This window comes from Athene noctua, chromosome 2 (genome assembly GCF_965140245.1).
Source record: "Athene noctua chromosome 2, bAthNoc1.hap1.1, whole genome shotgun sequence".
Lineage (NCBI taxonomy): Eukaryota > Metazoa > Chordata > Aves > Strigiformes > Strigidae > Athene > Athene noctua.
In genome coordinates, this window is record NC_134038.1 from 21,306,515 (window position 1) to 21,334,200 (window position 27,686).

The following is a 27,686-nucleotide window of genomic DNA, read 5'->3' on the forward strand; positions in this document are numbered from 1 at the left end:
AAGAACACAATCCCTGGCTTTGAAATGAAAGCACCAAGGAAAAAAAAAAGCAAAACCTCCTAAGCATGTAGTAGTCTAAACAGCATGTAAAGGCTTACAATGACAATAAAACTAGCTGCACCAGAAGAACAAACCTTTAGTGCTCTCTATCCAAGCTACCCTAGGATTGAAAGCAAAATCCACCATTACTCTCAAGAGATATTAACAGATACTCACCATTTATCTACTCTCAAAAGAAACATGTTCAGCAAGTCATTACAACAAGAAATTCCAAGTATTCATGTGGGTTCAAAGTCTAGTAAACTTTCACCTGTTTGATGGTCACCACAAATACACCTACCACCCACACCCCTTGAGCTAAGAAAGAATAAACAACTCCTTGTTTTACCTAAAGAAGTTGACTTCAGAAGCCCTTACAGTTTTGTTCTTAGTATACACATAACTAAAACCAAAGATGACTCCAGACCCAGTTTATGGATGTTGGATTTATCACTAAATAACCAAGAAAAGATCACATGCAGGAAGGCTGGCAGTTCAACACTACCAGTCTTAAGACTCTGGTCTACTATAGGCTTCTGTGACCTTCATTAATTGGTGTCAGGCTCTTCTAAAGATCTGGACAACATATTCTGCATATTAGGTGCTTATCTGCTATTTCAGGAGAAGAGCAGTGTCTTCCATCCCCAGAAAGTTAAAGGGGACAGAAAGGGGCAGGGGAAGGAAAGTCTCACATAGAAGCCTCCAACACTGATAAGCCACATCACTGGCCTCCAGTGCTCACTTGTAATTTAAAAAAAACATGCTTTTCCTGTAGTTTATTGCACTTGAGAAGAGACTATCTGTAAATAGCCACAATTATTTCCTGTTTCTCTTCAAAAGGAAGAGGGATTAAAAGGCTTTTGCTGAAGTCATGCAACTGCTAGCATGCTATCATATTATCATTGGCATTCAGTGGCCAACACTGTCTGCTTATGCTCCTTTGTTTATCTGTAGCTGGTTCTTCTAACACCTGTAGGCAGACACTGGTTGTATTCGTACAACATGTAACACAGAAGACTTCTAATGCAATGTTAATATAATGAAGTCAAATTAGCAACGTAAAAAATGCCATTTTCACAACACAAAAAGGATTTTAAAATGTTGTGGATAGTGATAATAAGTCACCAAAACTATTTGCTCTGTTGGTCCTTAGAGCTTGTTCAGCCTGCATCAGCTGTGGGCAGAAGGAGAAAACAGTTGGCTCGGAGCACCAGCTGCAAGTTCTGAAATAATAGACAATATCAACTTGCATCTAATCTATTGACTGACATTCAGAAAAAGGAGAAACTATATTAACTTTAAAATATCTGTTCGCTCCCTATGTAATAACAGCAAAAATAAACCAGAGTTTTCTGTATCCTTTAGAGGCAGCTTAGGACTTGCTCCCTTCCATTCGTACCGAATCTGTTGACATCTTTCACTGGTGCTACATACAGATACAGAAGAGCAGTTCTAAGTTTTTGTGCTTTGGGGATTTTAAGTTAAAATCTTTAACATTAAAACTAAAGCCAAAAAGCAGTTAAAGAGAAATATATTTTATTGTTTATTTGTCCTCAAAGTAATGACCTTTTTAAAAAAAATTCTGGTAGGAAGTGTCTTTCACCTTAAAAGCCTATAGTTTGCATCAGTGAGATTCCAAACTTCTGAAAAACTAACACATTAAGTTATTATTAAAAAAAAAAACAAACAACACAACAACAACAAACAAACCCACAAAGCAAAAAACCCACTAACTTCACAAGACTCAGGGGGCAGGAAGGCTGGTTTCTGCCTTAGTCATTCTACAACTTCTCAAAGTGGCAACACATGCAGACATATAAATGTGTGTGCTGTTGCTTTGAGAGGTTGTAGAATGAAAGCAGAAACCAGCTATAATTTAATCTCTCCACATAAAATAAAGTCATAAATAACAATAGTAGCAAATCATCACAATAGTTACCAGACCTCTCATACATATAGTGAACTTTGGTTCCTAAAGGTTAAATCTGTGTATTTTATTAAAACATATACACACAACACAGAACCAAAAACTCTGAAAACTTGATGTTACTCAAGCACTTCACAAGTGAAATATACAGCAAGACCAGACAGAATATAGCATTTGTGAAGCTGAAATGCACATTCCATAAATGCAACAGGCTCCTTTAGAGACTGGACTAAGTTTAAAAACAAAAAGTCTTTGATTCTTGTGAATCGTCTTTTGACTCACAAGGAAGTGACGCATACTTCAGTATGTATTAAGAAAGTTATTTTTGCAAATAAAGCCCCACCTACTGGAACACAAAAACCTGCATAAGTACATGACAACTTGACACATACCAATTTAAAAAAAGGAAAGCTTGGTGCTTTAGCTTTGCCTGAAATCTTATATACCAAGGTAAATGCATGCACGTGGTGGCAAGAGACAAGGGATTTACTGTCTGCAGTGGAATCTCAGTTTTACAGAATTTATACCTGAGCATTTTTCCCAATTGTTTTAGACAAAGTAGAGGTAATGTAATAAAAATAACAGTCATATTTACTTCATCATTCTTCAGCTGATAGAACTTAAGCAGCAAAAATTTATTTTTTGATTTTCAACTTCAAGGAAGGCTTTAGTATAGGCTAGAATTATATTCCAATTCCCAATATAAGCCACATTAATAAACTGCTTCTCACTCCAATCCACACATCCTCTGTCTCTCTCCAGATGACTATCACAGCCTTCTCAGTAGTTAAGCCGTATCACAGCTTGGCTTAACGTAACATTAAGAGTTAAGTCTTCCCAGTATCTCTTATTCTTGGAATAAGAGAACATCAAGAGGTCAAGTAAAGACTTTTTATAAAGAAGTTCTCATCTTTCATCATGTCTACCTCCAAAAGCATTCGAAGATAACTGTGACAGACTTTCCCTATTTTAATGTTAACCCTATAAACATTATTTATAGGCTTAATTATATTTCCAGTATGTAACACAAGACAGATATTTCTCACTTCAGTTTCCCTTAGTAACCACAAATGTGAAAAGCTGACTGCAGCACAGTTTGAGGGTCATTTCAAGAACAGAACAGGCAGAGAAAGGCTCCATTTTCAGACACTGCTGCGGAAACAGATCCATACAGTACAAGGTATAGAGATCTATGAAAATTATTAGGAGAATGCCAGAAGGTCAGTATCAAGATATAGCTTCCCCCCCCTCCCCAACTTCATTCTGATATTTCTCCTGATTTCAATGGTTTATTAATAATGCTGAAAGCAGGGAACTTGCATAGGATTTTATAATTAATCTTATTTACCATTTCTTCGTTATCTAAAAGGAAGCCAGTCAGATTGATTAGTTTGGGGGTTTTTTAAGGAAAAAAAGTAACTTAAAAAAATTGATTAAAAAGCAAGTACTACTAGCTAATTCCTGATTTAATTCCTGTCAAAATAAGCCATCAGATACACAGAATTCTAAGATTAAAGGTAATGCACATTATTTTGCTTATATTTTGTAATGAAACTTTAAGTCTGCACTTGCTATGCAATGACATTCTAACAATAAAACAGTAACTTACAGAATATTCAATAGTCCCTTTAGGCTTTTGAAAAGACATTCGTCGCCCATCTTTCTTGTCTGGGGTCTTCTTCTGGCCAGTGTCTGAAAAAAATTGAGGCAACGTGCGCGTTAAATTCATTTTCCTCTCTCAGTACTGTCACAGGCTGCTGACTACAGCCCTGTGGGCAGACATCTAATTCACCAGTTACAGCTTGCTCCCGGTGACTCCAACAAACAACCAGCTGCTAGAATAGGGACTTCATTCCTCTGCAATGCTTTAAGAATTTGACCAATATAAACCACTGATAACTGGGAACCAGCTAACTGCATAAGTAATTGCTGCTATCCAGGAAGCTATTAATGAATGGAGACTAAGGAGGAGATGGACCCCATCAGGCAAGCGACATTTCTGGTACTACTGTATTTAATTGGTTTTGTATTGTACCCAGTCTGCTTTCATCTAAAGGGGAGATGATCTAGAGCTCCTGTATGTTCAGTCTAATCAGCTGGGATTTTCTGTCACTGCTTGATAAGTACAGAGTATTTAAAGTTTTTTTATAAAACAAAGAACATTACTGTTTAACTGCACAATTATCCTGTCTGTAGCAAACAGACACAACTTGTACATAAATAATAAAGATTCTAAATAAATAACACAAGTTAAGAACTGTTCTCTTTATTGGGGCATTTTATTTTGAAGACCCCCATCTCAGACCAATTTGACAAGTTTGTAGCCAAAATACATTTTATTTTTATACTAATTGGCTCAATAGTTATGATAAACATAATGAAACAGTGTACTTACACAATTCAACACAAAGCATTTAATTCTACATCTCTAGAAAAGTGGTTTAACATATCCATTTACACACACATACACTTTGAGATTAATTTCTTAAGAAGTTATGTCTCTGTCACAAGTCCTCCACCTTCAATAGTAAATATCTGCTATTAAGGAGCACAAAATACTTACGTGAATGAGATATGTTTTCAGGCTACAATGGGATTAGTTATACCCCCATTCTGATACATTCAAATTTCTGTTACCATAACTGAATATATTTAGTCAAGTATTTCAAACCAAACTGAATAGAAGACACAAATGTTACAAAATACATTCTTTTAAAATATTTCAGCATCGCTAGATTGAGAATAGAAAACATACTGTATGTCTATTTAAGCCTCACCTGAGGTTCTAAGAAAACTTGTTATAAATTGACAGCAATTTCTGTGCATTTTTTAAAAATTATTAACCTGACCGCAACACTGGAAAAGAGACTAGACAAACAGTTGCATGAAATTCATATGCCCCCTCCTAAACTTTTACAAGGACAGTAGAAACTATCAAGATAGAAAAAAAAAAAAGGCAATACAAATTTAACAGAAGTTCTGCAGTGCCAAAAAACCCCCAAAAGAAACAAAATACAAAAAAACCAAACCCAAAAACCTCAGTAAATATCTTACATTTGCTATATAAGGCAAGCTGCAGAAGACAACAACTAAAAGTGATTTCTAGCAGATTCAACATAAGTACTCTCCCTGGGGTATTCTTTACATAATAAGGAAATAAACACTGGACTAATTCTACTTTTCTTACATATTGAAAAAATCTGAGGGAGAATGTTCCCACACCTACAAGATAAAAATTGATCTGTAGATGGTATTAATTATGTAAGTTTTTACAGCTATGAATGACAGTCAAGACTTTAAACCTACTTTAAAAAACTGTACATAAATCTGAAAATCTAGACACTGTAATTCTGCATCCTGCTGTCTTCATTCAATCCATTAAAAGGTATTTCTTCCCTTATTTACTAATTGCAGCTTTTTAAAAGTTACCTAAAAGAAACCTTTATTTCTGATTATAGTAATAATTTTTAAAGTCACTACACAAGTGTCTCTATGAGAAGTTAAGCCAATTCAGTAATGAATAAAATACACTTGAAGTTTATATGCAGACTTAACAGCCAGCAACATTCCCTCTACCAGGTCAAATATTTGTCAAAGTTTCTACCTGACCTTGCAACACAACAGGTAACTCCTCAGCAAGTTACTGACAAACTGGAACAGCTGCTTGCCTGTAGCTGTTCCACATTTTTCAGCCCATATCAAAGCTTTGTCAGTAGCCTAACCATTTTCCCAGCAGTCTGGTTCAAATAAGCCTAAGCAAAAGTCAAAGGATGCAGCTGAAGACAGACTGATCCCATCCAGGATCCCATACATGCCTTAATCTATACATGAAGCACCCCTACCATAGAACAAGAACCTTCTTCCCCTGCTCTCCTCCCCGTTAGCTAGGCAGAAAGAAGCTCCATACTACAAAGGTATATACACACTTCATTTGTATATAGCCCAGTGTTGTTTGGTTTTCATAACACAAATTTAAGTTTCCTTTTTATTTTTAGTGGTTCACGTGTGTCTAAAGGTTTGCACTTAAGAGGTCAAGGTAAGTTTTCTTCCTTTCCAGTAATTGAACAGTAGAATAAAGTCTTGCACAAATAACCATTTCTGTTCCTTATGCCAGAAATCAACAAAAAAAGTTGTGTGTTCTTCAGGGCAGAAGGTCCTGTTGCTTTACTCTTCAGAGAACCCTGATGACTTCAGGAAAGTAAGAGCAACCAGAAGAAAGGGGTGAGGAACGAAGGTCTCTGCTGAAGACACCTTGGAGAGAAGCAGATGCCAGCAGAACACCTATCACAAATTCCCCAGGAATAATCTGCAGGTTTTACATGCTTTTTTTTTTTTAATGTCATCCCCTCCCATACCTGACAGTAATTCCTACCCTTCCCATCAGTGCCCACTTTCATTCCTTCCCTCTGTGATAGCACTATATGGATGCAGGATTCAAGTGTTTCAAACCCTGCTGTGACCTAAGTCTCCCAAGGCAAGAAGAGGAGGAGGGAGGCAGCGCTGAGCCACACATGCACTGACCACCCAGCTGGCCAAGCCCTGGGCACAGCTGTCACACACCACACCTCCACCCACAGCCCGAGTGCTTGAGCTGTCTCTTCACACAGAACCCATACATTTCACCAAATGTCTCAGAAACAAAACTAGGAGGTATTTCAATTGTGAAAATAGGTCAGAGTAACAGAGACATGAATTCAACCTCCCTGATGACACACTGCAAAGCCTCCAACTATCTCTCACTGAATGATCAGGGTATTTATTTTTGAGAGGAAAGATAAGTGCATCTTTGAGCCATCCTTGTGCCTCTGGTATTCTAGGAAGCATGCAAAGTGGAAACAACTGTCAGCACAGGATGCAGTAGTCTGAGAAGACCTCAGCATCAATGAGCACTGGTCTTATCCTTTCATTTTATTTATTTCCCTGATAACTGTTGCACATGAGCTCATCTTGTTAGGTTACACACAATCATTACCTCATCCACCAGCAGTAAACCAGTGAGACTACAGAAGGCTGATGTTCCCAGAGCACATGTATAAGAAAAACCTGACACCACCAACTACACTGTTCACAACCTCAACAGTCAACGTGAACTTGTTTAACAAGGGGATCTGTGGTGCTAGGTTATCAGATGTCTAGCCATGCTGTTTTAGACAGAAACAAGACCAGACCTATTGTAACATCAGGAGTTGATGCTTTAATTCTGAACTACCATTTCATGGGACTGGGCCTCCAAAACAGCTTGAAACACTGAAGTGAAAAAAGTACACATCAGATCCACATGTGACAAGAAAATATTTCAGCTGTCTAGGATTTAAAAGACTAGAACTAGACAGATGCAGAAGACAGTGTTCAACATGATACCAGACCAATATTCAGTCTGAATGCATACATACAGAAATCTAAGATTAAATGACTAAAGTGTGAGAATGGTTACATATGATCATCAACATAAGCAGAGAGAAGGAATTACCATTCCAACATATTTATACGAGATAAGAAAAGGGGGTTTAGGAACATTATGTTTTCAGTGTTTTAGGAACACACAGTTTTCAATATGGGAGCTTTGACCTTAAAATACATAATAGGCAGTGGCATTATTCAGCTGAAATTTGAAGACAACTGAAGTTAAATTCCAACACTTAAGGGGGTGGGGGGGGGTTGGGGGTGGTCTACTAACTGCATCTCTATGGCCCATGCCACTGAATTTTGCTTCACTGAAAAATATTCCTGTTGCACTGCTAGTTCCAACTGACATGACAAGAGTGACATTTCTTATTTCTTAGTATGCCACCTGAGCTTTAATTGTAGACCTTCAATCTTCTGTTTGTTGATGCTTCTAGCACATTCTTTGGACTTCTAGCAATAGGAGCTGGTAAAGAGAATGCAAGTTTTGTACTGTGAAGTAACAATGCAAAGAACTGCTCAGGAGTATCTTCAAGCTCTGCAGAGAGTAAAATGCATTAGATTTTCCTTTAACCTACTATTTTTCTGCACGATAAGCTTAAATTTCAAATAACTTGCAATCTTTCTCAGCTGCTGATCTTCCATTCATTTAAATGTTAACAGAAATTACAAAAATAACTTTTTCCAGAGGAATAGATTGATAAAACAAACAAGTATCCTCTGAGATAAAGCAAGTAAGCTGGAGAAGTCCACAATTAAAGCAAATTGTTTACAGTTAAGCTTATTATGGTGAAGATGATGAGAAAAAGGTGATTTATTTCCCTTCCTCCCCCAAACGAGAACTGCAAGTTATGCATTAGATTTACATGTGTTTAAGAAAAAGGCAGAGGCGGCAACCTTGTTAAATGCTTGTCTAGGACACAATTTTTCACAAGATCTTAAAAAATCATGCAGCACATATGGAGTAAAAACTGTATCACAAGAAAGTAGGAAAGAAAAGTAGTCTTTGAAATATTCTCAAATACATTGTTATTTCGCAGCACAGGAAATAACTTTCTAATTGATAAAACAGAGGAAGCATAGATATTGCATCTTTATTAGATTAGTTCTGCTCTATAACAATTAGATCTTTATAATCTATTCATAAAGAAACAAAAAAAGATTAAAGCAGGAAATCTTTTACATTCCATAAGGCTTGGTGACTTGGGGTCCCCTAACCACAAGGGCTACATGTCAGTAGAGCAACTGCCTCATTCCCCCTTCTCCCTCTCCTGCAGTTAGACATGCTTATGCTAATTATTGCAGTATTATTTTCAGTTATCTTCCAATGTCTTGAGAACCAGAAACAAAGAGGCCCTAATAGTAGCCTACAAGATGCTAGTAGCCCTCAGTTTTCTAGCCAAAATGGTAGGTTTTCAGACCAAGGCGGTGTCATAAACAATGTACCCTCTAGTCTCCTCTTATTAAGGAACTGCTACTTACTCCGTGATTCAGTCTAAGTCATGCTCTCAAAACTCTTCATCCTTATCACTGCTTTCCACATCACACTTTTGTTCATTTTTCTCCAGCAAAACCCCACACTAGATGCATCCAAGACCTTGCTGAGGCTGCATCAGCACTTCAAACACATCAAAATAGCTTTTTCCTGCAACATAGATTCAGCACCGACTCAAGTTCATTTTGGGATCCCCCTAACATATGACCCTCTTTTCTGAACTCCAGGCAGCTGCATAGCATGTAGGCAGAAATAATTAAATACGTGATTTCATGATGAAAAACAATTCAATAGAAACAAATCTAAGGCAAGCCACTTCTCCAAATAGCTAGGAGACAAAGCCAGCTCCATGAATGACATTCCTGGCATGTGTATCACATGGTCTTCTAAAACAAGATTTTGCATTCAGGGAAAACAGAAATGCTTCACCAAATTTTCAGATTATGCTACAGTATGTGTTAACGACAGTAAGCTTCCTTCCCTGTTCCATCTCTAATATGTACATATACAGTTTAATACATTAGAGACTACCTAACTGCAATTTCCACCTACTGTACAACCTCTCTGCAGACCAAACATATGTACTAATGAAAACATGTAAAAATTATGGCTGCTCTACTGAAACAGAAAAGGAAGTCAGCTTTTCCAATGAATAATTACTATCTACTTCTTTCAGATATTTAAGCCCATTTAGTTGTACATCCTCAAGCCTACACAATACCACATAAACAGTTTGACCATCAAGCAGCAATATCGTTACCTTTTAAGGATTTACACTTTGCCTTATCACACTTAAGCCAATGGTACCTAGTTTCTCTACGAGCTCAAAGTCAGTCAGCTTGTCCTAATGATGAAGCATGCTTGTGCACTACAACTACTCTGCTAACATGCAAACAGATCTATTGTGCACGGGAAGGTATACCCCATTCTTCGGTAAACACCTTTCTGTACAAGTTTATTGCATTAGGTTTGAAGATCACACCAACTTGGGGGGACCAGTCAACATACTTGAGGACAGGGTTGCCATTCAGAGGGACCTGGAGAGGCTGGAGGAATAAGCTGACAGGAACTTTACGAAATTAAACAGGACAACAGTTCTGTGCATGGGAAGGAAGAGCCCCTTGTGTTGCACAGGCTGACACTGCCTGGCCATGGAGCAACTCTGCTGAAAAAAACCCTGGGGGTCTTGGTAGGCAGCAAGCTGAACACATGCCCTGGCAACAAGGAGGGCCAACAGCATCCTCAGCTGTATTAACATGAGCACAGCCAGCAGAGAGCGCACCAGAGAGAGGCAACTATTCTTAATTTGGCACTCAGACTGCTTTCAGAACACTGGCTCTAGTGTCCCTGTCCTGCACCCCCCAGTCCTTTTCAATGCAAGAAAGACATAGATAAACTATTTCAGTGAAGGGTCACCAAGGTAGTCAGGGGCTGTGAGAAGAGGCTTACAACAGAGAGTCTCCAGCCTGAAGAAGAGATGGTTTTGAAGGACTCTTAACAGCAGCCTTTCTGTACCTTCTAGATAACTTCCCCACAGGTGTCAAGATGACAGAGCCAGGCTCATCTGTGATGTATAGTGGGAGAGGAAAAGACAACAGACATAATGGACAAACAAGAGAGCTTCTGACTGGATAAAAGGTAAAAATCTGTCCAGAGCAGTTGTGCAGTTTTCATCCTTGGACATTTTCAGTGCCCAGCTGGATAAAGCACTGTGAAACTTATCTTGAAGTCATAGTGTTCCCTGCTTCAAGCAGGACTAAACAGTCTTGCTCGCAATTTGAGTTATCTGTAACTATGATTCCTCCCACATTTTTTCTGTCAGGCAATGCAGATGCATGAGGCCACCACCAAACCAAGCTAGAGGGAAACTCACACATAGCATAGAAAGGTGTGTTGCTTACCAATGAACAGAAAGGTATTATTCACACACATAGTAAGTCAAAAGGCAGCCATGAGCATGCAGGTTCTCCATAAAACATCAGCTTCAAAGCTGTTTTAATGTTAGGAATTAACCAGAAAAAATAAGATAAAAATGCAATACAGTCAAAAGATACCAGATTACTAGAATAAACTGTACTTAGATTATAAAACTAATCTAGCAGATGACTGAAACAGACAAACTGAACTTTGGTAAAACATCCAATACATCAGAATCTTACTGAACAGTAAAAAACAGACTAAGAATTGTAAACTATGTCAAAAAAAAAAAATCATTACACGAGAGTGAAACAAAGTATCAGAATGGAAGAGCGTATTAGAGTTCCCCATTGAACCAGTTTAAAAAAAAACAGTTCAATTGCTCATCAGCAAACAAAATCACAAGCACAATCAACTGCAAAGGCTGGGCAAAAGGACAGACAATGAGTTCTGTAGCCCCAAAGCTTGAAGAAAAAAAAAAAGCAGGGCAAGATGCAGTAGTGCAAAGCACAACATGAAGTGAAAGATCATTTAACATCGCATACACTAGGGGAATAGGCAAGAATTTCTATATACTAGTAGCTCATAAATCGGAAGAAGAGATTGTGCATACATTAACGTATCACAAGATGACTGAGTCACCAGCCTGATACATTCCAAGATCACATTTGCTTCTTATGCCTGTACCAACTGAAGTATTTTCAGATATGAAAGCGAAGCATTAGTGTCTACTTTGTAAAGGGTGCTGGTACATTTCACATGTGCTTCATCCAGAACAGCGTGTACGACAGAACTTGCAGAATTCTGTCTCCCCAGTTTGAAGCCTCTCTCATACTTTATCATACATCCGTTCAAAATAATTTCTTAGAAGTGAAGTACTGAATAACGATGAAGTGAGGAAATAATCTACCTTACTCTTATGTCTACTTTATTCTGAGACAGATTTTTAGAAAGGAAGATACCTTTACAGGATTTGACAAATGTACTATAACTCAGCCCTGCACATTTATCTTTCTAATGCACTGACACTACCTTCACCATCGTACAAAGGGCTGTACATGGCTTACCGGATATACTGTGTATGGTTATCTTACCAATCAAGACTTTAAAGCTGATGAGGAAAAAAAAAAAAAAACAAACCCACAGGCCATATGAAACAATCAAGTTGAGCCTGAGAGAGAAAAACAACAAAAAAATCTTTTAATAGAAGGCTGCTAGAACAATTTGCTTGACAGACTAGTTAAAAGAAATCTCTGAACAAGGAGTTCTGAATGACTGCTTTTCTTCAACTTATGTACTTAATGAGACATAATGCAGGAAATAGAGACTGCCTGTGCAGGGTATGTTCTCCCCCCATGAACTGATGGCAGAGAGAAGTGAGGTGAAAATGTCTATGAGGAAAGAAAGCATGAGACTCCAGGTATGCAAGCATATCCTCACAGAATCAAAGTGCTACCTGGAAGAAATCTCTTGTGTACATCTACTTCAGATTCCAGTTTGAAGCAGGAATATTGTCAACATTAAATTAGGTCAGCTTAAAACTATAACCTGTCCCTGTTCCTTGTGAAGTTTTTTCTGTCATTCAATTTCAACCTCTCAGGCTAAAACTTGTGGCTGCTGCCCCTTCTTTTATCATCTCTTACTACCAAGAGGTGTCCCCTTTAGGTAGAAGTAGGTCACAATTAGATTGCCTCTAGGCCACCTTGGTCTCCTCTTTGCAAGACTAAAGCCCAGCTCCCTCAATCCCTCCTCACTATGTCCTATGCCCCTAAACATACTGGCTGGACCCTCTACAGTTTCTCAGCAACCTTCTTTAACAGTGGTGCACCAAACCAAAGAGCACACTCCAAGTACAGCCTCACCAGTGCCACAGAAAAAAAGCCAAACCATGTCCCTCATTGCTGGCTGCACTCCCCATTACACAGCAGACAAAGCAAACAGCACACTAAACTATACGACTTGCTGTTGGCTCATTTAAGTAAGAGGTATGTATAGATGAGACTCAAATTAAACTGAACATTCAAGTCAATTCTGCAATAGAGATAATCCTTAATCACACATTCCCTAAAGCCTTGAGTTGCATCTTAAAGCAAATAACAATGCATGCAACTTCAACAAGCTAACACCTACAATATATTCCAGTAAACAAGAAAGCTACATTCTGTTCTAGATAATGTTTCTAGGTAAATCCAGGTCTTGAATATATACATACTGGCTCTTTCTAGAAATTATCAATAGATTATCTTTAGAAGTTACACTTCAAAGCCCACAAGGCCTTTTTTTTAAAAAAAAAAAAAAAGGAATTTTACACTCTGAAATTATTGGTAGCACCTTTACTAAAGCCAGATGCTTTTTCTAGAATTTCTGGTTCTCCTTGTATTTTTATTCACCACCACAACCATTAAAAGACAGAACACCTTTCTGAAGTTATTTCACTGACTTGGCTGCCGATACAAACAATGCAAACTGGTTAAACAGGTTTACAGCCTCCTATGGCACTACTCATACTCCCAGTGTCTCCTGTCTCTCTACTAAGAAATATTATGAACTGTTCTGCATGTACCCAAAGAAGTACAGGCCCAGAACAGTGATTTAAGGGAGAGCATTTGAACAGACACCTCCCTGAACTTAGAAACCTTACAGAGCAGCTGTTCAACTGTTTAGAAAGACAATCAAGAAAACAATAAGTGTAGTCTTACTAATATTCCATGAATAAAATTGAGACACTTTACTGTAGAATTAAAATTTAAAATAATTAGGAATATAAAAGGTTGTGGTTTTTTTCAGAAATGTGGAAAAGAGGTTTTAAATTTTTATGAAGAACTATTCTTTTAAGAAGTAATGTATAGTCACAACTTGAACCATGTAAAGGAAATGAACACTGAAAAGATTCTTCTGAAAGTCCTAAGTGGGAAAAAAAAAAAAAAAAGCTAGAGTAATAGGTAGGCCTGGATCCACAACACCACATACAGAGACTGAACACTTGGAGTAGTTAGAATTTGCCATTAAGGTTTAAGTTAATGTCTGGGGACCCATCTCTAACTGAAAGAGGTTGGATTTCAACTGAAGTATTGTTACAGCTTCCACAGCGCACATTACCAGGGCACAAGTGGTTTGTGAAAGCCAGCAAAGTGCTTGCCAGAAGAATTCTATAGTCACAAGAATTTGTTCCTGCCCCTAACAGACAGAAACCCCATGAAGGAGAAGACAGCATGGGAGGGCCAAGATCCAATTGCCTCGCACAGCACAATTTGCCTAGGTGAGGAAAAAACTAAAGTATGGCTCTGTCAAAAAGGCACATCAAATGCTATATATTCAGAAACTCACCCTGCCTCCCAGAACTGCAGTCACTTTTCATTAACACAAATTTTAAGTATTGCTTTATGAAAGTATCTGAGGACATACATTTCCTGCTCAAAGCTAGGAAAAAATCAAAACATTATAATGCAGTCTAAATCAATTCTTTGTCCCGGAGCAAGAGGGGGAAAATAGTCATAGAGAGCTTTTCACTCAAAGAAATCACATGTATCACAGGAGATGCTTTAGACTAACAGTGGAATGTATAGCCTTGCAACTGGTTAAAAGACCAGAAGATGCTGCAGAGTTTTAGTGCCATTTTGCTCTTTGCCACCAAGCCTTTAACAGTTTGTAGAGGCATTATTCAAGGTACTTAATTTCACTGCTTAAAACCAAGTTACTGTCTCTTTCTCCCTGTATGTCTTAGGACACACACACACACACCAGACAGAATGAAAAAAGACCGGCACTGTAAGTATAGCTGCTTACCCAGTATCCTTTCTGTGTAAGCAGTGTGATCGAAGGCACACAAGGAACCATCTTCTACATCTGACAGACCACATGGGCATTCCTATTGCCTTGCCTACTATAGTAAGTAGCAGATCTTGTTTCTCTTGATAAAAACCAACTATTTAACTCTTCTAAAATAACGTAAAGTAACAGAAAATTTTAATGGTTTTGAGTATTAACTTTCAGTAGAGACCTGACTCCAATCTTGCCTACAAACCATGACAAGCACATGATCATCCACTTTGCACAGTTTCTTGAAACAGGAAAAAAAAAAAGTTTACTATTCATTGTATACTGCTCTACAGATTTTTATAAAGCATTTTCAGAAACCTAACTTCGTATGTATTTTTCCTTCCAAGCAGTCCTTAGACAATGCTACTTTTACTATTTATGTCATGGTTTGTTTTTAATCTCCAACCAATAGCATGACCTCCCCAGAACCCTTATTGCCCAGTCGTCTTCTGCACGCCCAGGCCATGTACGCTGTCGACCCCTCCAGTTCTTGTGGTACTTCTTGACAATTGAGTGCTCACTTCAGATGAGTAAGTTAGGATATCTATACTTACAGCCCAAAAACATTATCAAGAAAGGGCATGACAAAAGCAGCGCTCTTACTCCCAGGCCCAGGACAAAGAGTCACCTACTGTCTCCTGACTGACCTGTCTGACCACAGAAGGCAGACGTACTCCTGCCCATACCACCACCAAAACTACTTCTTAAGTACTGCTGCCTATATTTCAGGAGCACATGAAAGGCAGAAACCACCTTGTACACAAAGGAGATCTCAAACCAAGGGGCTTGTGCTCCAGCCGCTTTCCCTCACCTTCGTCAACAGAAGTACCGGGAAAGCCTGCGTGAGTGTGTGCATGTGTGTGTGTGTAATAAAAATTAACTGTAGTAGTAGTGTCACTGAAATCAGGAAGAGGTGCAGCAGGAGCAAAGTCGGTTTCATTGTTATCAGACCCGTCCCCTGGTGCAGTCCCTTCGGGGCGCAGCCTCCGCTCAGGGCCGGCGGGCCAGGCCGTGCCCCTGTGCCGGCCCTCCCACGCCCCCCCCTCCGCCGTCCCCACTGTCGTCCCATCCCTCCGGTAACGCTCTGAGCCGCTCCGGCACGACCCGGGAGCGGGGCAGCGCAGCCCGCTCCAAGCCTCCCCGCCACGGCTCGGCAAGGCTGCGAGCCAGGGGCACGGCGGGGCCGGCGGGCCGCTCCCCGCTGGGCAAGGGACCCTCTCCCGTCCTGCTCCGCACGCCCTCGCTTCTCCCGGAGCTCGCTCCCCTCCGAGAGGCTCAAAGGGGGCGAGAAACTCACCCCGGCGCCCAGGGAGGCCCCTGACCGAGCGCTGTCCCCGCCGCTCCCCGAACCCCCCGGCCCCTTCCCCGCTGGTACCTGGCGCTGGCTCGGCGGGGCCCGGCGCCCCGCGGCTCCGGCCGTCCTGGAAGCGGACCTGGCGGAGGCCGCCGGGCACGGCCCCCCAGAGGCGGCTGGCGGTGCCGCGCAGGAGGCGGCCGCCCTTGCCGGTGAAGGCGGTGAGGTAGTCCATGGCGGCGGGACGGAGCGGGGGCCCCTAGGCACCGGGGGGGGCCATGGCCGGGCCGGACACGCAGCTCGGCGCGGCCGCCGGCCCAGCTCCACAACTTGTACAAACTTTGGGGCTCGGCCCCGCCTCCACTTAAAGGGGCCGCGGCGCCGCCGCCGGCGCTGGGCGCGGAGGGGCGCGACCCGGGGCCCGCGCGGGGAGTGGGCCCTGAGCGCCGCAGCCGCCGTGCCCGGGGCAGGCCCCCGGGCCGCGGCCGCCCTCCAGCGGAGGGGCAGCGTCCCCGCAGCGGGTCGCTCCACTGCCGCGGCCTCGCCGCCCGGCATCCTTGAGAGGCGCCTTGGTTTCCCACAGGAGCGCGGAGAGGGGAGGCGGCCTCCCAGACCTCGCTCTGCTGCACGGAGATGGCCCCTCCGCTGCCGCGGCGGCGTCGTGGCGGCCACCAAGAGCAGCGGTGGGCGCCTGGCGCTCCTCACCGCCTGCCTGGCCCGGACCCTTGGGACGTCGCTTCCTCTTAGTGTCAGGCAGGCCCACGGCCACCTGTACCTCTGTATGAACTTACCCGCGGTCTGTGGGTTTAGTTATGTTTTGCAAAAGCTCACTGCTTTACCATGACGTGCTGTGAAGCTGTTAACTTTGAGCTTTCATGTCTCACCTTCCCTTTACTAAGAAGCATGAAAATCAAGAATCAAAGTTTTAAACTTTTAAAAACAAACTTGTAAATCTTCTCACAGACGTGGATATTAAGATGTTTTACTAATGTAACTGCAAAACAAGACCAGCTGTGACACCGTGTGGTTTTGCTGTTCTGCTTTTGCTCCCTCATGCTCTCAGACTTCGCTGCCATCTGGGACGCCACTGTCCTTGCTGTGCTAGCCGGCCATGTCCCACTGTCCTCCTTTGAGTGTCTGCCAACGTTGACACCTGACTCAGCCTTTGAACTCACCACGTCACTTCAGTCTTCCAGCAGAACTTACTAGGTATACAGATCTTTGATTTGTCGTGTTCATTTGTACCTTCACATTCTTTGTCCTCACAATTGTTGGAACGTTCAAGGTTTGAAGAAATAAAACCAGTTAGAATGTGATCCAACATTTTAACAGAGAAAGAAATATATAAGGCATTGAATCTCACGATTAAGACCCACCTTACAATGTGCATTCCGCATGTACTGAGGCTGGAAGAACAGCCATATCATTATATTACTACCTGTGCCATAGGCCTTAAGAATGCAGAACTGTTAAAATAATGTGCTTATATTCTAATCAGAGTATGATACAATTATATGCCGCATCTAGCTGCAAATGAAAGCATTGTTTGACAAAAAATGCCCTTGTTGTGCCAAATCTATTGTGTACATGCGGAACAGAGGAACAAAGTGCTGAGCTATCTCAACTCCTATTCACTTGTAGCAGCTGCTCAATTAAATCAGAGTTTAACGTCAGCATTTTGGAGTGCTGATTTCTGAGAGTTACTTGATGTAAACAGTACACTCAAATCAACCTTCCTACTACTTAAATCAGTTCCAGCGCAGGAGATAATGATCTTAAAGACTTCTTTCAAATAAAACCTTTTCACTGAAACAGAACAAGAAATTTTCAGCAGAATTAGCTTTCCCTCCCTCCCCCCAAAACCTGCCAGTAGAAATGGATGTGTAATCTGTCTGTTCCAGGACTAATGAATAAATCAGGAACTGCAGAGTCACTGCATGGTGTAAGTACCACTTAGTATATAAACTATTCTGCCTACCAGATCTGTCTTGCCTTAAACACTGTAATTAGTTTTCATTTCATTACAGTGTTTCTGCTGTGGAGAAGTTATGGTTGGTCTTTTGCCCTGTTGATTCTTTTTCAGGCAAAATTTACCTTCATCTTTGCATCAGGCATGAGCTTACCAACTATTGGTGCTCTGCACTTTTGAAACTTGAGCTGGCCACCAGTATTCTAGCCACATACACACCTCTGTTATTGTATTGATTCCATGTATTTCCTCTATGGTTTGAAACAGTTCTTTTTTTTTAATCTTACAAGGACATATTATGCAGACTTTATCATTATATTGCAGTGATAGAGGCTACAGATTTAGATTCACCAAACATTTTGATAAAGTATTCAAGGTAAATGTTTTGATAACTATGACTCTGTTACATTTTAGCTGCTTTCATCTGTTCTGTTCACAAACAGTCTAACTGAAGTATATAATGACCACCTATACCTCAATGCAATTTTCATAGTATTGAAAATCGTTGCCCATACTCAGAAGCATCCATTTAGCAATGTTTTCACTTAGGAAGAACAAATTCTTCAATTGAACTGTCTCAACTATAAAAACAAGATGTAGGTACCTGTGGTCATAAAAGTTAACAGTACTCTTTAAGATGTGACACTCATTGACTACTGATAAAATTTCAAGGGATTAAGGTAATACGATTAATATTATTATTACATTATTTTTACATTGTGAAGAATATAGTGAGCTCTACTACTTCAGTAGGCATCCTCAACACAAACATCCAGTAGTACTATTATGAGCTCTAAGATGCTGTTTCTACTTATTTGTGCCACACCTATGATAGCAAGATTTTTGACAAAGAAGTCTGGTCTGAAAACTGACCAGGCTTAATCCTGTGTTGTTTATAAAGTCTAATATACTGGGATTTAAGATTATAGCCCACATTTCCATCTGAAAAGCTTTGCAGCATTCCTCAACTTTTTAATTGGTAGAAGCAATGTAAACACTACAGACATAAGCAATCTGTGTCCCTTTTGCCATAAAACTAAACCAAATATTTATAATAATTTTTTACACTTATATTGATCTTGAACACCTTTACAGAAACTTGATTGTACTGCCTTTATGTCCTCAGTTTCTAAAATCAGCCAGGGTTTTGTTGAGGGGGGCTAATAGGTTTGTATTTGATCTTTGAATGTGCAACACAACAAGGATCTCTTCCTGAGTTTATTTTCTGGCCTGTGGTATCAGTGCAGAAAGCATATCTTTGTAACTCAGTCACTTAAAACTGGCCCTCCAAAAGAAGAAGCTGGTCCTACCTGCTCTTGATTGCTTGGGCCTGTTCCTATTACCAGTGGGAGCACGAGCATTCACCTGGCAGGTGAATGAACTGTGCAGTAAAGTATATCAATTTAAAAGTATCTTTTAGTGTAGTCAAAACTAACTAATTTTTTTAATGGGGTTAATATTATCCCCAGTTAGATCTCTAGATCTGGTTGAGTTGTGTGTAAACACCTGTGGAAGCACAAATTGCAAAGCAACAGAGGAGTAGAAGTGGCTGGAAAAGAGGAAAGGGAGGGAGGAAGTTGCAGGCCAGCCTCTTTGTCTTCAGTGCCTGTATGTTAGCTCAAAGTGATGGCGAAACTGTGGCACAAGTGGAGATGCCTTCATATTGGTATTACACACAAAAACACCTTCAGTAGCTACAGAAACGTCTGACACAGTATGTCTGCATTTATGATGCAACACTTAATAACTACATTATGCTAATCTGTTGCTGTAAATAAAGGCACAACCTGGTCTTGTAGCTAGATCCCAAAGTCACAAACCAGAGCAGGCAGAGCTGTTTGAGCTGCATCCTAAAAGAACTGGTGGCGTAGGGAAGAGAGAACAGGGATCAGTTTTGGCCAAATAGAAAAGAACACCATGAGGAAAGAATATTTCCAAGGTCTGAACATGGAATTATATATAAAAGTATCGCATAGGAGAAAAAAAGATAAAAAACAAGCAAGTGGTAGTAACCTGTCATTTTTTTTGAGACAGATTTGACGCTTGTGAAAATAAGTGCAAATTGCAGCAGCTAATTCAGGCAAAATGCCAGCAGATGCTACGCAAGCTTCCTTAGCTTCCTTAGGTCTTGGCCAGTTCATACGTCTGGTGTACAGGATATGGGCCTCTTGCAATTCATCTTGCCAAATTTCTAGCGCTATCAAGCTGCAGGCAGAAGTACACCAGGCACTAACACAAAATCCCTCTTTTATTTTGTGAGAAATTAGGTTTGTACATGATTTCCGCAGTGAACATCTTGATATCAGTGAGTCAGTATTTATTTGTATATAAGCAAGCTATACGCAAGTATGTAATTTTGACAGTTTGAACTAAATGCCTCATTTAAGCTTCCTTACTTACTCTGGAGGCACTGACTCTCATGTGATGCTATGAGGATGCTGTATGCCTTTGTTAAGTATTCTAAATCGCCCTGTCTGGTCAAGACCCTAGCATTTACATGGTTGCAAAACCTACAATAAGTGGCTAAAATAGGGATTTCAATTAGAACATGCATAAAAGCCTAACTTCTCTGTTAATTGTAATGTAAAATAATTCAGGAATTGTTTTTTTGTTTGTTTGGTTTTTTTCTTAGTGAAAAAGCTAAACTCTTAAGGCACAGAAAACCAGACTGCAGTCTGTTTCCAATGCTGTTTTGGTAAAAATTAAATAAAAAGCAGAATGCACATACAGTCCCTGGAGCAGGTACTAGAACTGAGGCATGAAGAACTCCCACCTTCTCATACACATTTCCCTATGACCCCACTAATTTGAATGATGAAGTATGGAAGTACACCATTCTAGAAGTAAAAATGGTTACAAAAATCTATTTTTGTGATTAAGAAGGTCCAAGTAGTTCCAAAGGGCAGTTCAGTGTCACTATAAATTTGGGAGAAGTTAAAAAGTGATAACCAGTAGGTGACACTAAATATACTGGTATGTTTAAAACAGATTCTTTACAGAGAACTGTGGGTTAGGTGTGTCTGTCCATACAGGTTTCACAATACCACATCCTCTTTTCAGATTAGACACTTGGCAAGAAGGAAGCTATCATCTGCATACTAGCCTCAGAAATGGTAAACTGGAATTTCAGACTTCAGCAGGTAGGGATATAATTCTGTTTTTACTAACCAGCTCCCTAGAATGAAATGGGGAACAGTCTCCACCTTGACCATTGTTGTTGTTCACTGTTCAGCAGAAAATGTCACATTGAAGGAGCAAGACAGAATAAACACGGGCAACAAGGGAATGTGGAAAGGGTTCTGGACTGGGATACTTCCAAGTATGTTATGTTTTGCATCTGATTATTCTTGAGATAACACTGAAAAAGACAGGAGGCCATTACAGCATCTCTTTTAGGGGAGTTGCTTTCTCAGTAGAAAACTGAAACAAACTCCTACTTTATTAGTATTTAAAATCTGGCTCAATAAATCTTTCATCTCCTTTTGCAGAAGCTGTATAAAATGAAGGTACCACAACTAGGCTTCTCCACACTGAGAACATTTGGACCTTGGGCACCTCAGCCTCTCCCTATAATGCATTTAGGCATCAAAACATGCAGTCCTAAGCACTGCTCATTAGATTTAATTTCATAATATTTAAGTACCATACCATCCACTGTGTTTAGTTTTTGTCTTATCAAATCTAAAAAGTTTCAAGAGAACAAATCATTCCTGGTAGATGCCGCTGCAACATCTGACCTGTTTGTGCTTTGTCTGTTCTGATGTAGGTTGTAGTTACATAAATGGTACATTTCTGTTTGTTAGGTTGGTATTTAACCTAATCCAAGTCAGGCTATTTATATTTAGGACAGCCCAAAAAGTCCTTTTCACCTTTGAGGAGAAAGCAATTTTTTCTTTCTAGCCAGATTTCAAAAATCTTCATACTATAATTTAAATTAGATAGTAAAGATAGAAACATCATGCAAATAAAAAGTACAATAAAATCTAGGATGTTACTGAAACAGAAGAAAAATGTTAATTGATTCACAAATGTCCTGTACTGGCATACATAGCATAGTTTTACAAAAATGCATACTAAGCATCTGAAACTCAATAGAAGTGAATGTAAAGTGAGTGTATTTTACTCCATAAAGTACACTTAACCTCATCCTGCAAAATGATTTGACCAGGTTGCAAAAGCATGCCACAGTTTTTTGACACTTTTGGAAGCACCAAATTTCAGCTGCATACTGTCTGAATTTTCAGAGATGCAGGTAAAAACAATCTTTGTTGCCTTCAGTTACCCATCTTCTCTGAAAAATTATATCACATAGTCACTGTCCAACTCTCATTTATGCTAGAAGGTTTTTTCAAAAAGGAGTGACAGAATTAGCATTACAAAAATCTATATTCTAAATCTAAATCTGTATTTTTCTTATTTTCCCAAAAGACAATATTTATGCTTAGATATCAGAATGGCCCATTCTACAATAATGTACCCTGTCAACATTTGTTAGAATATCCAAGATATCAACATGGAAGTTTTCAAATATGGCCTTGAGAACAAATGCATATCATACTGGGACTTTTCCATGTTTATGGCAGAACTTTAGTTCAGCTGCAGCTACACAGTTCTATATATAGACAACCTTATCAAATAAACATGAAATGACCTCCAGGTCTTCAGTTCATACTTATTTGGTCAGTAGTGGCTTATTATAAACAGAACATTCTGTTCTGTTCAGGGAATTTTATGAAAATTAATTTAGACCCTGAGGTGTATGTATGCATGTGCATGCATATACAGACACCTGTGCAGTTTCAGAATGCTCACTATGTATAACACTAGCTGAACAAAGTTAATTTTCATAGACACAGATGTCCCTCTATCTTCATGTCATCATTCTCATTGACATTTTGTTCTTTCATCATGTGTTTTGAAACTGAATGTGGAAAACACAGTATAATTGATGACTGTAGTATTTACTAGCTAATCCCATCTTCACCGAGCATAAATTAGTCAAATGATAAATAATTGCTTACAGAAGGTGAGCAGAAAATTGATTATTCATCAGGTATTTGAATCTTAGGCAAACAATCCTGACTTAATCTTTTATTTTTCCTTTTTGCAGTATAACTGTAACTGTTCTTTCCCTAACACTCACTAAATGCTTATCATGATGTTAATATACTGAATCCTTACGGAAGTAAGGAGGTTGCTAATACTTGCTCAGAAACAACAGAACCAGATTCCAATATACAACATACCTTTTCACATTGCCAGATTGGTTTATAATAAAATAGAATGTCCCTCTGATAGCACAGAGTTGTTAAAGTTCAGTTCTGTTGTACACCATTTGTGAAGACTATGCAATCATAACACAACTGAGATTTCAAATCAAAGCATTGATTCAGATCATTAACATAAAAATGTCTGCTTTCTGATCAGTATCTTGCCACCTCATAACCAGCTGTATTCCTCATATTTATAGCAAGATCCACATTCTTTAGAAAGCCATAGTCCTGTCTTGGGGGGAAAAGCTCACATTAATAATCACTGAAGTGACTCTATGTAATGAACAGGTTCCATCTGTTTGAAGACATAATCGACTGCTTGTCACATGCTCCCATTATATTCAGTTGGCACCAGATCAGTTTCAAACTCAGAAAACATCATGGTTTTTAGTTACAGGTTATGAGTTTTAGTTGCAACCTTTAGACATTTAGATATCTAAGATACAGGGATCCTTTTAATGGATCTGAACAAAATGATTCTTCTCAGACACCCGGAAAAAGCAGACTTAAGGACAGCTGATGAGCAGCCACATAATGCCAGTTCTAAGTAAGAATGCAATCTGAAGTACAGCTATATTTTTTAGATAAATGGGTCAAAAATATAATGAGAATTTATTGGGAGCCAGAATAAGGCTAATGGTGACTGTTGATCCTTCTGGCTGCATATTTATTTTTGTAATAAGAATTACTGATTTCCTATTTTATTTAGTCCTGTTTAGGCAGCATGTTATAGAATTAATGATTAGTAAAAAAAAAAAGAGTGAATTCTGCTCCATTCTTTGCTACCTGTTTTTATGATTATTTTCCTCAAGTAAATTAAGTGTATGAAAGCCTTTTGTACATACCTTTTCCCAAGACATCTAAATCTGTGCAGGACATTCCTGAAATTTTCTTTTGAATGAAAACCAAGAAGGAGTATGTTGATCTTATTAAGAGGAAGTTCTGCTTTTCCTTTCTTGTTAAATCTTGCTTCTTAAGGAACATCTGGTCTCTCTCTCCTTCCCTCCCCCACTGGCACCACATCACAAGCATATGCCTGATTCATTTGCTCCCATAAGATCATGTAGAAAACCTGTGGATGGTTACTCACTCTGTCCTTTTGGGGATAATTACTACAATTTATCCTCAAAAATCAAATACATTTCTTCTGGCTAGCTAAATCATTTGAAGGCTGTCCATTATTGTATTGTCTCTAATTAAGGAACTGTATCATATACACATTCGTTTTCTTCCTAAGATTTATCGGCTTAACTCTCGCCTCTCTCTCTCATTTTAGTATCTTGTCTTTGATTACTGTCACAGTTTTTTCTCAGAAATGATTTGCAGTATGTTGCCTCTCTTGCATTCAGCTGTGTTTAGCTGCAATGCTGTATGCACCATTGAGAACCTATCCACACAGCTTTACAGATCTTATTTGCCTCTGATTAATTTCAATCTATTTGTTTAGATGGGCTCTTCTTTAGGCTTCATTTAGAATGCCTAATGGTGTATCTCACTGTCTTCCTGGTAGTTCATCTGAGGATGAAATATTGTATACATAATCCCAAAGAAACACAACTGTTTTGATAGGTAATTAATGGTTATCTGTCAAGGTTTTTAACTCCAGTGCCTCTGGATCAAGACTCAAAATTGTAAGTGATTTGGCTGACAGTAGTTAAGTGTGAAGCACTAGTGACATGCTTCTCATCAAGGAAACAGGTTACTGTGTTTTGCAAAACCTTATTTCTCTCAACTATAGGTCCTAATGTTAATGAATTATACTAGTTTCAGGTTGGAAAATACAGAGTGTACTGGTTTAGCCATGAACTTTAGTATGGTCAACAAACCTCAGTGAATGGAAAGTAATGCTGAGAATAGAAGGGATAAAAAACTATTGTCTGGCCTTGATCTCTTTTCTTATTAAATATGAAAGGAATAATGATAGAACTTGCCTCTCAAGTTCCTGCTAATCTGATGTTGGGTGTCTGCTGGGTATGGCTCATAGCTCAAGGTTACTGAAGAAAGGTGTGCTTTATGTAGCACAGTACCCTAACTGTAGTGTAGTGCAACTGTCTTATTTTTGTTCCAGAAGTCTGAATGATTAGTCCAGCCAATCAGCTGGGCTGGGTGCATGATGCCCTGATGCAGAAATAAGGTGGTGGTGTTGAGTGCCGAGATGTTGATAGTGTTGGAGGAAACCAGGGCCATATAAGTAAGTGTCACTCTGCATAAAATGCGTTTAATTTTTATTAGTAACCCACCATAATACTGGTTGATTATAAAGACTCAGTTCTTCTTAAATATAGAGTATTAAATATGCTGTTGTGGTGTTTCTCATCTGTCTCTTCAAGCACCAAAATTGCAGCTGTTAATTTTGAAGTTCAGTAGTGCTGACAGATTCTTAATTGCTGTAATTAAATATCATCTTTATTAGGAGCCTGAAAGCAATTCTGAAAAAAAAACCCTTTAATATTATAGACTTCTTTTAGATCCCTATAAGTTTTCCTTTTTTTGCACAGAAAGCTTTGATGGACTCTGTGGTAGTGAAGAACCTCTGGTGTTACTCAAGACTTCATGAAGAAGTTGAATTGTAATAACAGAATTAGAAGACATCTGGATAAGTAAAATAGCAATGTATCAACAAAATTTTTAAGTCTTGGTTTGTAAATCTATAGGTTTTCTTTGAAGGTATCAATAAGCAAGTAGATAAGAAAAATCAGTCGTTATCAGTGTACTTGTATTTTCAGAAAGCCTTTTACAAAGTCCCTCACCAAGGAAAATAAGCTATTGTAGGATGAAAGGGCTCATCATTTAGATCCTTTAAAGTACAGTAAGCAAGAGGTCAGATTTCACAACAGAAGAAGAAAGACTATCAGTGCATCCCAACAGAGATCCATGGTTTTCAACTTACTGGATTATTAGGCTAAGAGGAGAGAACAAGGTGATGGAGTTTGCTAATGATACAAAATTATGTTGGAACGTCAAATCTACTGAAAAAGGTTAAAAAAAAAATCATAATATAGATCATAAACAGAGTGGTAGGAGAAATTCACTGTTGATAAATGCAGAGTAAAGACAAGTTTTCCTCCAAGTTCATAACTATGTTTATACATACACATAATGATGAGTTTTAAATGAGCTATTATCATCCATTAAAGAGATACAAAAAAATGTCAGTCAACAGACATCTGGAAAGCAAAATAAATAAGAATTATTAGAAAAATATAGTTACACTGCTCTTTAAATTCTTCTCATGAATATAGATTACACTGCTGGTCACCCTGTCTCAAAAAAAGATGCAATGTACCCAGAAAACGTACTGAGAAGAGCAACAAAGGTGTTAAGCTGTTTCTCTCTAGGAAAGCAGAGAAAAAAATATGATGTATATAAGTAGAAAATAAATCAGAGAAAAACTGTTTCTCATGATAAGAGAACTAGGGGCACCTAATGAAATTACTAAGACTTAAAGAAAAGGAAACGTTTTGTTACACAACATAACTGAACCACAGAATTCATTACCACAGGATGTTGTGTATGCCAAAACTATTAATGGTTCAGAAAGTAATTAGAAAAATTCATAGAAAGTCCATCAAGACCCATTAAGCACATGAATGCAGCTACAACTGGTTTCTGGAAGTCCGTGTGCCACAGACTGCCTAAAGCTCAGAGGAAATACCAGCAAAGCATCTTTCCATACTTGTCCTCTTCTGTATTCTTTCCCTAATTACCACCTGCTGCTGGCCACTGTGGGAAACAGGACACTAATCTGGAAGTGAGCAAAATACTAGCTTTACCTCATCCTGCCCTGCCATTCTGATGTTAGGAGATGCCACGACACTGTCCCAGTCCCCTTGCTCAGGAACCAGAAGTCCTCCACAAGTTCTTTCCTTGAGTCATTTGTAGTGTGAAGGAGGTGATGTCTACAGACTGGGGAAGCTCAGACACAACAGATCTGGGGGCTCAGAGAGACAAGACACCTCAGTTGCCACAGATCTTGAAGCACAAAGGAAGAAAAGCTCTTACTTTGCCTTCATTTTTCTCCCTGTTTTAATCTCCTGAAGTGAACAGAAGTTGGTGTGGCTTCTCCATCTCAGTTGCCTTATCCAGAAAATTGGAAATCTCACCAACTGCCCACATTGATGACTTCATTTAAAGAGGAGTCGTAAATGTGACGTGTATGGAGTAGCTAAGTCAGGAACTTGTATGGAAAAGAGTCCGAATGGACTGTCAGGAACTTCTCAAATGTCTAAGCATTAAGGACACTGAAGATGTGCTCTACAAAGGAAAACAAATGTGGAAAAAAGAAAGAACTGAAAGACAACCACCGGATCTTGCCAAACATTCTGGGTATATTATAGTGGCTGTAGACTGGCCTGAGAAGCAAACTGTGACTCTGAAAGGGCAGAGAATGTATCCTACAGTAGCTTTAGACTTAGCACAACAAATATCCCTCCATGCTGGCACAGCTGCACTGCCAAGCTGCTGGCAGGCAGGAAGAGGAGCCTGCCCACACCCTGACTCTGCAGATGCTGCTTCACACTCTGTAATACAAATAGTTGGCACAGGAGTTT

The 27,686-nt window shown here is 39.4% G+C and overlaps 1 protein-coding gene across 11 annotated transcripts in view; it reads right to left on the reverse strand.

Annotated features, from left to right (window-relative positions):
• The window catches only part of OXR1 (oxidation resistance 1), a 291,991-nt gene that overhangs the window by 67,092 nt on the left and 197,213 nt on the right, over nt 1–27,686 (reverse strand). For 7 of the 11 annotated variants that reach the window (XM_074898538.1, XM_074898537.1, XM_074898543.1 and 4 more), the window contains one exon: nt 3,576–3,658. In XM_074898538.1, coding sequence (XP_074754639.1) covers nt 3,576–3,658 — 83 coding nt within the window. Of the gene's footprint in view, nt 1–3,575; nt 3,659–12,668; nt 12,687–15,975; nt 16,205–23,981; nt 24,069–27,686 lie in introns of those variants that run through there. The other 4 variants (XM_074898544.1, XM_074898542.1, XM_074898541.1 and 1 more) reach the window with 4 other exon arrangements.